Raw genomic sequence first — 14,115 nt, forward strand, 5'->3', positions numbered from 1 at the left:
CACAGAAAATACTTCTTTTCATTATTTATTCATAATAGTCTATAACTTTTGATAAAATACACTTTGTTTACAAGTGCTGATTACTATATTACATTCACCCGGAGTTTAAATGGAGACAAAATGACACAGACATATTAAACAAATTCACCTAGTGACAAACCGTGACATTTTAAAAATGGTGGTGATCGCCCATGACAGTTTTCCCCATCGCCAATTCTATATGAACTGTTCCTCTAAATGCACACACACACACACACACACACACACTCACACAGACAACAGGTAACTTCAGTGACAGTGGGGACTGCTGCCTGACTCATGTTTCAGTCCTCATTAACAAAGATTTCAGCTGCCTTTTGGGTTGTGATTGAATGTTTGTGTTAATGTATTTCTTTTTTTTTCTTTTTTTTTTGCAGTGCAGTCCAGTCCCCGACTCTACGTGAGTAAATTCAGCCTCCTAACCTCACATTCAAAGACCTAAATGTTTATGGGGTGGGGGGGTAAATCAAATTTGTGTTAACAGAATCAAATACTAGTACACCAGTTTTAGTGAAACAACTATACTAAATATGTGGAAGCCGCTTCAGATTCTAGCCCTACAATCTTAAAACCAATTTTCCACAAGACACGACCCCCCCCCCCCCCCCCTTTTTTTTTTTTTTTTTTTTTTTTTAAATCACAAATACATTTAAAAAATTGACTTGGGATTAATCCACAGACCTAAAAAAAAAAATTGGTGATCTGAAAACATCTTTTTGTTTTGATAAGGTAATGACACAAATGTAGACAGCTAGACGGATACACACATTAGACAACATCTCTATGGAAAAATATAAATGAATGGATCGTTTTAAAACCTGGGCCATACAGAGTATCAGATACCTGGGCAATTTGAATTACAAAAGTCAAGTTATTCTCTGTATGGTGGTCTGTCCAGTCTGAACAAAATTATAGGAAATAACGGACAGCCAATACATTATTATAGTAAATACCCTGTTGATTGGTCAAAAACAATTAGCAAATAGATTTTTTTTATATTAAAATATATTAATTAAAATATATTACTTTGATTAACTAGTCAGACATTAAAAACAAGTTCTGATTATTTTGTTTTCTTAAGGTGACTTTGGCATATTACCATGGAGATAATTGCTATAAAACAGGCCTATGCTGCACCTCCAGGAGATTTCAAAATAGAAATGATGCGTCTTTATTTGCATTCAGCATGAGCACCCGAAAAAATCTACTGAGGCAACACTTCACATTGGCCTTTTTGCATGTTAATATGTGGTAAAGTAAGCATTAAAATTGTGCCAACACCGTCATAAAAGCACCTACAAGCTTGTAACAACACACACAAATGTGCTGGTTCATCCTTGTACATCACATACACACTCATTGTACAGTATATAAACATGATACAGTATTATTTTGTGCTTACAAAACTTCATACCACATTAATATGGAGGAAAAAGGCCATTTAAAAAGTGTTTCACCTGCCTGTTAATCGGTGTCATATTGTACCTCCAAATCGTTTCTGTCAAATCTTAATCATGCTGCGCTTAATCATTATATGATCAAGCATTTAGCGTTTTAGCTTTTAGCTAATTTACTGTTTTTCTCTATTGTCTTTCCACAGTAAAAATCATTTTGTAATAAAGAGCTGGATATGCTCAAGCAAGGTGTGCTGCACGAATAAAATAAAATAAATTTCTACATCTAGGCATATACCATATAAGAGCAAATATTTACAGTGAAAAAACACACTGCCGTGAGTGTTTTTTTCTTTTACGTTGCCACTGCTGATCTATTTATACAGATGTCCAAGCACAAGAAACCCCATTCCAAGGGAGACGATATTTACAAAGCGGCTTTTTGGGGAGAAAATCCAGGTTCAGACAGATCTTTAGATCTTTAGATCTGTGGGAATCTGTTTAGATCTTACCCTGGAATGGAAAAGATCTCAATTTTCTAAACAGGAACATATAGGCATTTTTATATACATATAAATGACTCTTCTTTTCCCTGTGTTTGAAGTGCTGTACACAGTTACTACCATATCTCCAGGTGGTTTTCAAGTGCTGCGCCCTGTAACTGTAAGTCAAAAAAATGATGTGATGTGCATTTCTCACGAGTTGATTTTTATAAAGTATCATTCAAAATTCCTTTTAAATTCTCTTTCTAAAACTATACATGTTTTTTTCTAGTTCTTAAATCTGAGTGTGTTCAGTAATAAATGTACAGTTTTTATATAAAATAGTTACTGTAAGTTGCACTTCCCTGCCATGCGTGCATAAATGCCAAATAGGAGGTACTCTACAACCAATGATTATCATTAGCGCCCTTTTTTTTGCCTTTAAACCATGACTGATTAGGCCCAATAATAAAAAGTGTCAGTCTAAAACACAACAGTCATTATGTTCTACAAAAATAGCAACATTCATTTTTCCCTCCTTTTTTAAAAACTACACTCACACACACTCACACTCTCACACAGACATATATATATATATATATCTATATGTATATCTATATACATATAGATATATATTTAAAAAAATATATAACACTAATCCTAGCCGAGTGCAAACATTGCCAGATTTTATATTTGTCACACATCTGACAGACTACTGATCGGATTGAAAACTGATTGACATTTCTACCAAAACAATTGCACAAAACAACTTTTCTTAGACGTTGGTGAAACAAAAGACCATCCAGTGTAAATCCTTGCCTTTCCAACAGCGACCACATACATGCAGGCTGCTGATTTGTCTGGAGCATGGCTAATAAGCTTCACCCAGCTCTGCACTGATTCTGAATGACCTGCTTCTGCTTTGTGCCTTGGTTCAATACCAATCAAACCGCGATATCTTCTGGTTATTACTGATTTCATATCATCGTACCACTAAACATGAGACACACAGTTTCGAGGGGCCGATGCAGTCATCATGGCAAAAGGCTCCACACCCTTTGCACATGATCATCGCCTTCAGTCGGCAGTAGCATTTAGACTGGACGTCCTCCATGTTGGAGCCCTCGATGAACGACTGTTCAGGCGAGGGCTCACCCTGGTTACCGTGGTCTAACGAGTGACCCGCAGGTATGGTGGTGACGGTCACTGAGAAAGACATGACGCTCCCGTGGACGCCGCCGCTGTCAGCCTCTGATGATGACGTGGAAGAGCCGGTGCCTGCAGTGCTATGGTTCAAAGTGTGAGGTACGGACATGCTGATAGTGCCACCGAAGCATGACGCTACCACAGGTTCCTGATTATCGAGCGTTCTCTGGGTTTGAAAGGCAGGCGGCCGCTGGTGACTGGGGTCCACTGGGGTAAGATATGGCTCGGAGTTTCCTTGATTACTATTGCAGGGTTCGAGGTGCCTTCGGTGTGACTGAGAAAAAGAGCTGGTGTCTTTGGCTGTCGCACTGGTGCTGTTGTTATCGAAACTAGCTGCACTGTCCTCTAATCCAGGCTCAGTCTTTACATTGGAGCAATGCTGAAAGCTCGCTGCTTCTTCAGACTTGGTTAATAAGTATCTCTGCTGCTCTGTTTTAACCCCAGAAACAGGAGAGAAAACTTTCCTGGTTGGTTCTTCTTCTTTAGCTGCGTCCTCTCCTTCTATGCTTTCCCTTTTTAAACCAAACACAGACGTGTTTGGGATGGCAGACTGGAGCAGTCTTTTACTTTCTGGTCCTCGGCCGTATGTGGACACATTGAGCAGGTAGTGTCCTGTCATGGCGGGTCTGGGCATCCTCTTACGACCCAAAAAGCCTACACAAATCCTGGATTGGTCCTGATGCTCTTCTGCACGCACCAGTTGATGGCCTCTGTACTGAGGGTGCTGAGGACCCAATCCACCGTAAGGCTGGCTCTGCTGGACTTTCCTCTGCATTAGAGCCTGTAGGATCTGTTCCTGAGTCTCCTTGTCAGGAAGCTCTCTGTGATGTCTCGAGTATTCTGGGAAGACTCCAGCTCGTCCTGCTGTATTGAACTGGTGGGACATCTGCTTATCAACCCTTTGTTCAGCAGAGTGTGATGCCTTCCCCTTACTACCAGAGGGTAAGTTTGACATCTTTACTTCCACTTTGGACAGCGGTTTTGGGAGGATTTGCTCCAACGGAACCTCTTTGCCCTGCAGAAGCTGAGTGACCAGCGGGTTGTTAGCAGGGATGCAGGAGCTGGTCCTGGTTGATGATCCAATAAGAAATGGGTTTTCCTGTATGTGAGTGTGCACAGATGAAGATTGTGCTGAGTTTGAACTCATTAGAATGCTATGGTGCCCTGCACCGACAGGACCCGCAGAATGACCTTTCTGTACGTCATCAGGTTTGCTTGAATAAGACGTCTGAGACCCGTTTGGGCTAAGCTGACCAAAGGAGTCGAGTGGGTGAGAAGGAGGTGTACTACTCTGAGTGCTGCTGCTGCTGGTGGCTGCTAACCTGATTGATGCCTGTGGGGATGTTGGGCTGGGGCTAGGTGATGGTTGTGTCAGCTCACCACTGCCTCCTCCTGGCCCCGGGCCCGGCACTGCTCCTTTAGATGCAGATGATACCGCGGCAGCCGCTGCTCGCTGTGCTCGGGCGAGCTGGGCTTTGGCTTTGATGTCAGCCAAAGTACGAGCACCAGTGCGGCCCGGGCTGCTCAGCGGGGTGGGGAGAGGAGTCCTGGGTGAGACTTGGCTGGGTGACACAGGAACAGGAAGAATTCGTGACACTGGAATCTGCGAAGTGAAAAGAAAGAGATGTTAGAGGTTTATTTCTAGATATGCATATATAGTAAACGCGAAAAACACCCACAAACAAAAGTCTCCCCACAATATAGCAAGATGCACTACATTTGTGTCACGTTATCACCTTCTCACAGCTACAAAACTCTGCTGCAAGTAGAAAATTTAGGGATTTACTGAGGAATCCAAGACTGTTTGGAACATACTGAGCATAGAGATCAATGCTTAAGACATGGATTATGCTGCAGGAGGGGTTGGAGAAATTTCTACACATTTTTGCCATGACTCTGGGTTGCCATTGGAATCCACTCTAACTACTGGAAATATAAGCTGACAACAGCTGCTGCTCTCTGCAAAGAAGCAAGCGAAAAACTTGTCAGAGCCACCTTTCAAGCCTACAAGTAGTGAGCTTTTGATACTCAAAAAGATAGACAGATCAGAGGAGGCTTTAACTTCCCTACCTTGAGTGGTGGAACCCTCTGATTTGTCGTTGGCGTTGGTGTAGCAGGGCTGGATATGGATGATGCTGGGGGAGACACGGAAGAGACTGAAGACACTGAGGAAACTGAGGACATACGGGGCCTCTTCTCTGGTGTCAATTCACCCTCCATCTCACTGAGAGATTTTCTTTTCAGAGGCTCTGAGGGGCCACCAGGCTCAGAGATGACCTCTTCGTTCTCCTCAGCCGGCTTAACCACAGACGTGGTCTGATCCTCTTTTAACTCTGAACTAGCCTTTGGTGGAGGGCTCTTCTTCACAGGCGACTGGGGGAGTTCAGTTTTTTCCTCCTTCAATTCCTCTTTATGCTCCTTATCAGGAAGTGAACCTGCTGCACCTCGTTCAATCCGCCTCTCCACCTCTGGTGCTCTCACTGCAGGTGCTGGCTCAGTCTGTACCACTGTGTTCAACTTGCGATCCTCATGGTACTGCGAGCGCCGCGTCTTCATGGGCTCTGTGGTGGAGACTGGCTCTTTTTGAGCAGGCGGTGCCTTCAGCGGCTCCTGCGATGATGTCTGCGTTGGCTTCATGTCTTTAGCAGCGGCATCAGTTTGTCTGCTGTCTTTTGTGCCCTTGGTTTCCTCTGGTGCTTGAGCAGCAGGTCCTGTCTGATGACGGGGAGACTGGGGCCTGACAGACTCCTGATTCTGATCAGTCTTTGTCAGCTCTTTGGATTCCTCATAGCTGAGCCCAGAACTAGAGAAAAAGAAGGAAGACAAAGAAATAAATAGAGATTTATAAAACACTGAGCTTTTAGAGGAATAAACATAAAGTTGAACTTTGAGTGTGACAATTGCTGAAAACATACAAACACTATACTTTAGTTTGGTGATTGTTTTATAGATTAAAACACCACGGTGTAGTATTTCTATCCTTTTTTTAATGAAAGTTATAAAAGACTCTCCACATTTGTGACCACTTTGACCTGCAGTTACACAAATTTTTTTCAAATGAATAAAATCAATTCTCCTGCTGAGTAATGAGTGCCCTTGTACTGTATGATGTATGAGATAAGGGGAGTGTGGTCACTGGTGATAATCCATCCACTCTCTTTCATCTCACCCAAACTGACTTACTGCTCGATCGGCACCTTGATACACAAACAATGAGCCTCCGAATCTAGATAGTTTTTGAAACAGCCAACAGATCAATTCAGTTTGATTTAGCCAAGTCTTGAATAAATATGATGTTGCTGGATGCAAAACAATTCAATAAAATGTGATGCAATGGTGTGAACAATTCCACTGTAATTCTACAAATAACTTAAGTTTCCAGGAAGAAATCGGAGCAAGTATTCATCTCCTCCTGTAATGTGAGAGGGAGCTGAGCGTGGTGTTTAGATCCTATTTAGAATATCATTCAACTCTTAATAATCCTTTCAAACACACTACTGTTTAATAACAATGGATTTCTGAAATAAGATATTCTTCTTGATGACGTGAAGAAAAAAAATTAGGGCAAGATCGCCATTCTACTGTTTTAAGGTCCAACAAATAGATGACTTCAATTCGAAAAGAACCGTCTTTTGGCATTTGGAAAATATGAATAATTAAGAAATGATAAAGATTTTCGATCATAAAGAAGAACTTACTTTTCACCATAGTAGTTTTCAAAGAAGGCCTCCTTCCAGTGCTCAACTTTCTTTTCCTTCTCAACTTCTTGACGCATTCGTAGCTGCAACTCAGGAGTGAACTCCCCTGTAAAGAAAACAGTTACGTAATTTAAAAGAGAAAAATTATATTATATTCATTCAGTATATTCACACTGGACCTTGGTGACATAATGTTTCTCTGAATGTGAAGTGAGTGCTGTTATTATCAGTTGGAAGCTGTTATACTGACCCTCAGCCAGTCTCTCTTTCCAAGATTGTGCTGCTGATGTGAAGAACTCATTGTTTAAGGCAGAACTAGTGACCTTGAGAAGGCCGTCCATGCAAGCCTAGGGAGAGGAAGCACAATGTTATGAATTATATCATCATAAGCACCATCACTGCAGCAGCACATCGACAGAAATCAGTGAACATTACAGTTTTTAAAGACTTAACATTTTATGAGATGGTTCAATAAATTAGATGATGATTGACAGAAATCACATGCAGTAATATTACACTCTCTAAATTTAGTCCTGCACAATGTAAAAAAAGAAGCATTAAAAGTATGTATAATTTTAGAGCCACCTGCCGGTCAACTTCTGGCAGAAGTTTGAGCAGCCTCTGCTGGCAGTCCGGGGGCAGGACTGAGAAGGTGTGCTTGTTGATGATGGCCCGCAGGTTGGTGTTCACGAGAATAGAGTCTGGAGTCTCCACATCTATTTTACACTTTGTCCGTTTTATCTGCCCTGCAATACAAAACAAGAAAGACAGGTGCAGCAGTGCAAAAAATGAATTTCTATCTTGCAGGTGACATCTTGAGAAATTTACTTGCAAATGTAGTTATATCAATTGTTTTACTTCTTCTTTTCTGCTAATGGAGGATCATTTCACTTGTTCCTTCACATCTAGAAATAATGCATTTAATTTCATCTAGGTAAAAGCAAGCACACACGCATAGGTTTGCACAAACCTGTCATATTAGCTCCTACTAACACACACGCAATGGTATGCTTTGTAATAGTGTTTGAACAACAGTGGATGTCTGTGGCAAAGAGGTATATGCTATTCTAGACTTTGACAACAAGGACAATACCTGATAGTAAGTCTGCTTCGTTATTGGTTTTGCTTTTTTCATGGTATTTTTTCACATTAAGAAAAATGGAAGAAAAATCTCCAGCCCACAATTTCCAAACCATTCGATTAAATAAAAGCAGATGACTTACCTGCACTAAGGCGACCTGCCCTCTGGGAGACTTTCCTGGGTACGACTGGATGGCATAAGTCTGTTTGGACAGAGGAACAGGAGCAGAGGGAAAAGCTCTGAGAAATTGCAGGACAAAGATCTTATTGTTTCAGTTTCCACACTGAGGTGGCCAATTATATGAGTCATGTTTGAATAATGAAAACATTTTGTTGTTGTCTTATGAAAAACTGGGACAATAACTAAAAACTGCATCAATATCAGTTTTTTATCTTCAAAAATGTGTATAATATCATTCAATGAACACCAGTAAAATATACAAACTGAATGAAAATGACTCCTCAGTCCCTCATTTTATAATGTATTTGACAATATAATAGCTGCTGCCTACCAGTCTTTGTAGTAATGTTGTCAGCCATATCTTTGATGGTTTTCAGAAGCAGTCTCGGACTGGAGGTGGTTGGCATCCCCCCCTGTCTGCGCTGGTTTCTCTGCTGCTGCTGCTTTAAGGCCTGAAAATGAGCAAAATAAGGAAGGAACAAATAACCAGAACCATGAAAAAAGAGTGTGAATATGTGTAACCCTTCGTTGCCTGGTTAAATAACAGCTAAATAACAGCAGGGCAATGAAACATAGGTTGCATACCACCAACATAAATCACTTCCTTGTTGTAAATCTGTCAAGAAGTCTGATCACCTCAAAAAACAATATCAAAAGATTAAAGAAACAATCTGAGACAACCCACTGAGCGTTTTGTGTCTGATCTGAATGAAATATATAGGAAATCACAGAAGGAAAATACACAATAGGTCCCTCAAACACTAATATTTATTAATATTGCCAATATTGCCACAAATTGCCATCTTCTACTGTTGCCTACGCCCGATAAATGAATACAAATTGGTCTTACAGAGCTGAAAAATCCACACCAGCACAGATGGAGTGAATTACAATCTGTGCAATCAAGTGAAATCTAATTAAATGGAACACAAAAGGCACAAAGCAGCCAATAGGAAAATGTTGAACGGGTGGATTATGAGAACATTAATACTGTAAAACCAGCTATAGGCATTCTTCCCTGACGCCTCATTGTTTTTAAATAATCAGCACAAGATGTTGAACAGACAGGGAATGGAAGGATAATGAGCGCCTGCTGGAACACCAGTATGGCTTATGTACATGTTTACTGAAAACATGTCAGCGTAAAGTTGAGTTAAATGCAGAGGAGTATGAGTAAGTATTACGACATGGATTAGATTCAATATACACTTGATAAATCACTGCAACATAAAATACATAGAAACATTATTATACCTAATAAGGATGTATTTGTATGTGGCAGAGTGGGGTGGCAGGGATTTTTATGGGTGTATGCGAGTATGAGGGTGTGGCAGGAACTCGTTTAACATGAGATGTGTGCTTCCACAACCAGTTAATATCTTAACTCCATTCAGAAACAACTTAAATGCATGTAAAAAAAAAAAGAAAATAAAAAGAAATACAGAACCTTTTTCCAGTACCTGTTTCAAAGCTTTCTTGCTGTGTTTCTGCGAGGGAGAGATGAGCTTACTGGTGGGAACAGAAGGCGACGAACATCGAGGCTGCGGAGACGACGGCTGTGACTGCAGCTTGGAGGGAACTACAAAATAGAAAAAGCACAGAGCAGATGTTACAAAATACACTTCCTGAGGGTGGTGTACAGACTTTATCACATCATGCTTTTGTTTTGATGAAACTGAAACCAACACAGTGCACAAAGGAGCAGATTACATTTCCTTGCTAAAATATCATATTACTAAAAAAGGGCTGAACATCTCAATAGGAAGATTGCACAGAACAACCCCCTCCCCTCCACCTGTCCGCTGTCTTTTTCTAATAAAACATCTTTTCTACATACCGTAGCATTTCCACTCGTTTCTTTCTCGACGGCACTGAATTTGCATTTGACTTTGTGGTTCTTTACATTGATTAGTACAAAAATAAAACAATATCGGAGTCCTCCCACTTGCTCGGCAGTTTCTAACTTGTGCATAATCAGGAAGTGGTCACGGGTCATACTGAAAAAATACAGTTTCCTGTTTTAACAGTCACTTAAAATATTCGAGTGGCAGAGAAAAATAATGAAAGTCAGTGAGAGCACAGCCTGAGGAAAACAAAATAATTGGTACTTGACGAAAAGCTTTCTCCGAAGTTGCGCTGCAATCAGGCACAATCAGGTGTGCAATTTGCAATAAAGCAATGATTTGACCTCACAGCCAGACAAAAGAGCAAGAACTGCTGTGATGCGATGGTCATGCGCAGCCTGCAGCTTCTCTGCTGACGGTTGACGGAAGACATTATGGACACAGCATGTTTGTTTAAAAGATAAAACCCACCTTTTGCTATTATCATGTTTGATGCTCAGTGTAATCCAGGAAATATTTTGTGATAAGATGGAGTAATTTATGTTTGTGGTGAAGCCACTTTCCCTCAACTAGCCTCGCCTACTGCTACTTCAGCTGGTTTCCTGCATTTCTGCAATGACTTTAAACAACGGTTGAGAAGGGGGCGTCAACTCTTGCTGCCATAATAGAGCTTGGTAACCAATCAACAAAAACCTTACTTATTGCGTTATTAGGCTACTGTCGACTGAAACAAGAAGGAAGCCCCTTACTCTTTAATAATGTAAATAAAGTTGTTCCTGGAATAAGGATTTTAGCTATAATGTAATGGAGACATTTATCAAATGAAATGATATACTATGATTTATTTTAAAATATGCAATAAATATTATATGACCATTTAATTATGCTATTATGACTACTGAATGGTGATTCCAGAATAAGCCAATAAACATATCAGGTAGTCAGTAAACTGTTCCTAAAGAAATGACTTAAAGTGACGCAGTGATGTACAAACTCTTATTGACGAGGCTGTGTATAGTCCACTATACCTCTCCGCATCCACCTTCCTCTCCTCCCCTCTTGAGTGATGGCATTGCTGTTGTTTTCTGTGCTTCGGGAGTCAGAGAGATTGTCACTACTCTCCTCAGAGCCCTCCTCAGACAGCTCCTTTGCCACATCTGAGATGTCCTTCTACATTAAGAAAATGGAGAACATACAGTATATTATTTTTATGTGATAGATGAAGCATTGGAAGAGAAAGGCAGAGACAAATAAGAAAAAATAAACTCTCTGAAGTATAAAAGACCCATCTTTTACGTCTGTTAGTCCATTCGCCATTTTTGGCCTTGAAGGGCAGAGTGATGAAATCTGCTTTGTGTCTAACTAACCTTTAATGTATAGACTCCCATTCTGCCTGGAACTTTGTAGAAGATCCCCTCCTCGCCACGAGAGTTTGTGTGCAGCATTGCATTCAGACATGCCAGCGGCGAGGTTCCACTGGGTCATGAGAGAAAAACACAAATTACACATCTGTTCCCCAATAAATCAGACAGCTGGGAGAAAGACGCAAGAAGGGTGAAGGCTGGTCTGATATCTGGGAAGAAATTTGCTGTCATGCATCAGGAGGACATGTGTGAGTTCAATTCAGATTCACATCACTATAGTTGTGAGGAAGTTTGCTCTAAGTTTTATGTGGAGTCAGTTGCATAAAATTGACTCAAGGCTAATCTAATTATTGTGAGGGACTGATATTGTCAGATTAAACTGGTCTAAAATAAAGATGTCTGTTGCATAATAAATCATGACTCATTCAGTCAAACTTCATCTCAGTCATGCAAAAGATCTAGATGTGTAAAATTATTGTTCGTACTTGTACTGATTAGTAAGAAATTCAATGAGTTAGAGAACAACCAACATCTGTTATTCATTTAGTAAATTAAACTTGCTGGCCAAAATCTGCCAGATATTTTGTGTCATTAATTTACATTGCTGTTAAATTCTTTTGGATAATATAACGTAACAGTACTGAACTTTCCCATCTATAAATTAAAAACCATGTCACCAGCTGTCATTTTACAATACTGGAAAATACAACGATACATATATACAATATATATTTATGCAACAGGTGGCTCTACAACATCTATGTAAAAGCACAAATGTGAGTCTAACACTGCGTCTTTATGCAACTGAACCTAGGACATGTTATTGTTAATAACATGCAAAGAGTAAAACCAAACAGTGGCATTGCAGTGAGTTTGTTAAGGTAAGGGGTGGGGGCTAGCTTTTTCTTACCTTCTGGATGAGAACAGTGACAATGCAACAAAAAGAAATGAAACAATTATTAATTGAATAAAATAATTACGACTATGTGATCAAGAGAAAGGAAAGTACATGAGCAATCAATAACAGAGGGAGGATACTGTAGTGTTCCCTCTCTCATGAAAATGTCTCCTAACAGAAGGGCATTAGCTGTCGTGAAAAAAATATTTACCTTATTTCTTTAAGCCTTTCTCTTTGGATCACCTGCAAGATCTCTTTATGGCTCATAGGCGTGTTAGGGTATTTCTCCAAAACCTACAATAACAAAACATCATTATCAAAAAATACATGACACAACTCCTCAGAGTGGTTTTCATTAGACGTGACATGGTCTCAAGGCAACTTCAGCTGAAGGCTGAGATTTCACATACTGAAGCTTTCTGACAAGTTCCTATGGAACCTACAAATTCCCTTGGCTGTGAAAGAGCAGGATGCGATGCTCAGAATAATCAAGACCACAGATCTTTTACAAACATTGTGGCTTTTTAACTATATTAGATTTAGATTGAGATCTCCCATGATGCTGATTAGCTCTCAGGGCCAAATGCACATAAAAAACCATGCTGATAATAAATAGCAGTAGGTCAACTACTAAGCTGTAATTTTCACATAAGGCAAGGGTACAGTCATTCTAAGAAACACTGTCATATGTTAAAATATATACAGGGGATGCAGTAAGATCACAAACACTTTAATATGAGCTAAAAGCAAAACATGTCAACAAGAGTATCTCATAGTACAGTAACACTGCAGAAACTTTCCCTCCATTATTTAAAAAAAAACATCTGGTTTGGAGCAAAAAATGTCGCTTTTATTTTGCATATTTTTTGTGAAGACTGCTCGTATAAGTCTGTATTATTATAGTATGATGAGCATCTCAGAGAAACAGGACTTTATGGATGTTAGAGGTTTTACAATTTATCATTTATGGAGTTTGCAAGGTTGTAAAAGCAAAACAATTGCGATAGTTAAATCGGTGAAGCTAATGCATCACTAGACAGCTAACATCCTCACAAACAATAACGTTACACTTTAATTGTGAAATAGTTGCTGGGAGTTTGATAATTTGTACTCATTAGCATGCTACGGTAGACAGCTAGCTTGGATGCTAGCAACATTCATTTCTGCATCTCGCCAGGCGTTGGCATGTACTAGATTTACAAATTTGATCATCTGTTATGTAGTTAAGGCAACTTTAGAGCAACATGAACACTGCGTATTTTCTTGTGTTTTACCAGAAACTGGCATCAAACAAAGTTGTTAACGAACTGAGTTGCATTAGCAGGAGCTAGCGTGCTAACCTGGCTAGCACGCAACACTGACGTGACTACTTCACGGTTACTTTATTCGACTTCAAAGCGTGACATACATGTCACCAGTACCGTCTAGACACAACACACAGAAGGGTTTTGCAAACATGCTTGGGTGCTCGCAGCTGAGATTCATTTCACTGCATTTACGCTGAACGGTGACGGATAAGCAGAGCCAGACAGCTAGTGACAGCGGCTCTCAAATTGTCTAACCGTCAACACAGGCCTTGCGCGGCGTACGCAACATTTCGTCTTCACCAGCAGGTCATGAACTCATAAACACAGTTGTACAAGTGGGAGCGTTCAAGGAAAACAACCACAACAAACGGCACATAATAACACTCAAAATACCGTTTTAGCGGCTTCCGCCCACGTCCTCCCCTTCTTTTTCTTCTGTCTCTCCCTCATTGTGGATGCCTTGTTGCAGAGTAGTGTTGAATTTGTCTGTTTCGGTTGAAATGTTGCTTTAGTTACCGCGTAAGATCCACTCCGTCTGCCATGTTGGACTTACTGTAAAGAGTCATGTGACTCCGAAGGAAACGTCATCTTACTGTATATAGATGTCATCTCAAAGTCCAGG

The 14,115-nt window shown here is 40.2% G+C and overlaps 1 protein-coding gene across 2 annotated transcripts; it reads right to left on the reverse strand.

The window, feature by feature from the left end:
- Nucleotides 1-706: 706 nt before the first annotated feature.
- On the reverse strand, nt 707-14,023 carry asxl2 (additional sex combs like 2, transcriptional regulator). Of its 2 annotated transcripts, XM_022750161.1 has the most exons (13): nt 13,887-14,023; nt 12,398-12,480; nt 12,199-12,201; nt 11,292-11,400; nt 10,953-11,094; nt 9,541-9,659; nt 8,412-8,532; nt 8,043-8,102; nt 7,405-7,565; nt 7,070-7,166; nt 6,820-6,925; nt 5,192-5,924; nt 707-4,724 (listed from the first exon to the last, which is right to left on the reverse strand). In XM_022750161.1, exons 1-13 carry the CDS (start codon nt 13,941-13,943, stop codon nt 2,898-2,900), a joined length of 3,618 nt encoding a protein of 1,205 aa, XP_022605882.1. In that variant the 5' UTR covers nt 13,944-14,023; the 3' UTR covers nt 707-2,897. The 2 variants fall into 2 exon arrangements, with proteins under 2 accessions (XP_022605882.1, XP_022605881.1); XM_022750160.1 differs by lacking the exons at nt 10,953-11,094; nt 11,292-11,400; nt 12,199-12,201; nt 12,398-12,480; nt 13,887-14,023 and adding an exon at nt 10,396-10,417.
- Between the last annotated feature and the right edge of the window lie 92 nt (nt 14,024-14,115).

The sequence above is a fragment of the Seriola dumerili genome, unplaced genomic scaffold (genome assembly GCF_002260705.1).
Source record: "Seriola dumerili isolate Sdu_G_001 unplaced genomic scaffold, Sdu_1.0 BDQW01000149.1, whole genome shotgun sequence".
Taxonomy (NCBI): Eukaryota; Metazoa; Chordata; class Actinopteri; order Carangiformes; family Carangidae; genus Seriola; species Seriola dumerili.

Bases quoted from the DNA above. Each gene is read 5' to 3' on its own strand.
- asxl2 (XM_022750161.1), bottom strand. From the start codon at position 13,943: ATGAGGGAGAGACAGAAGAAAAAGAAGGGGAGGACGTGGGCGGAAGCC. The intron at 8,103-8,411 runs GTAGGCAGCAGC...CTGTCCAAACAG, and splicing joins CAACATTACTACAAAGACTG to ACTTATGCCATCCAGTCGTA. The intron at 7,566-8,042 runs GTAAGTCATCTG...TTTGTATTGCAG, and splicing joins GGCAGGTCGCCTTAGTGCAG to GGCAGATAAAACGGACAAAG.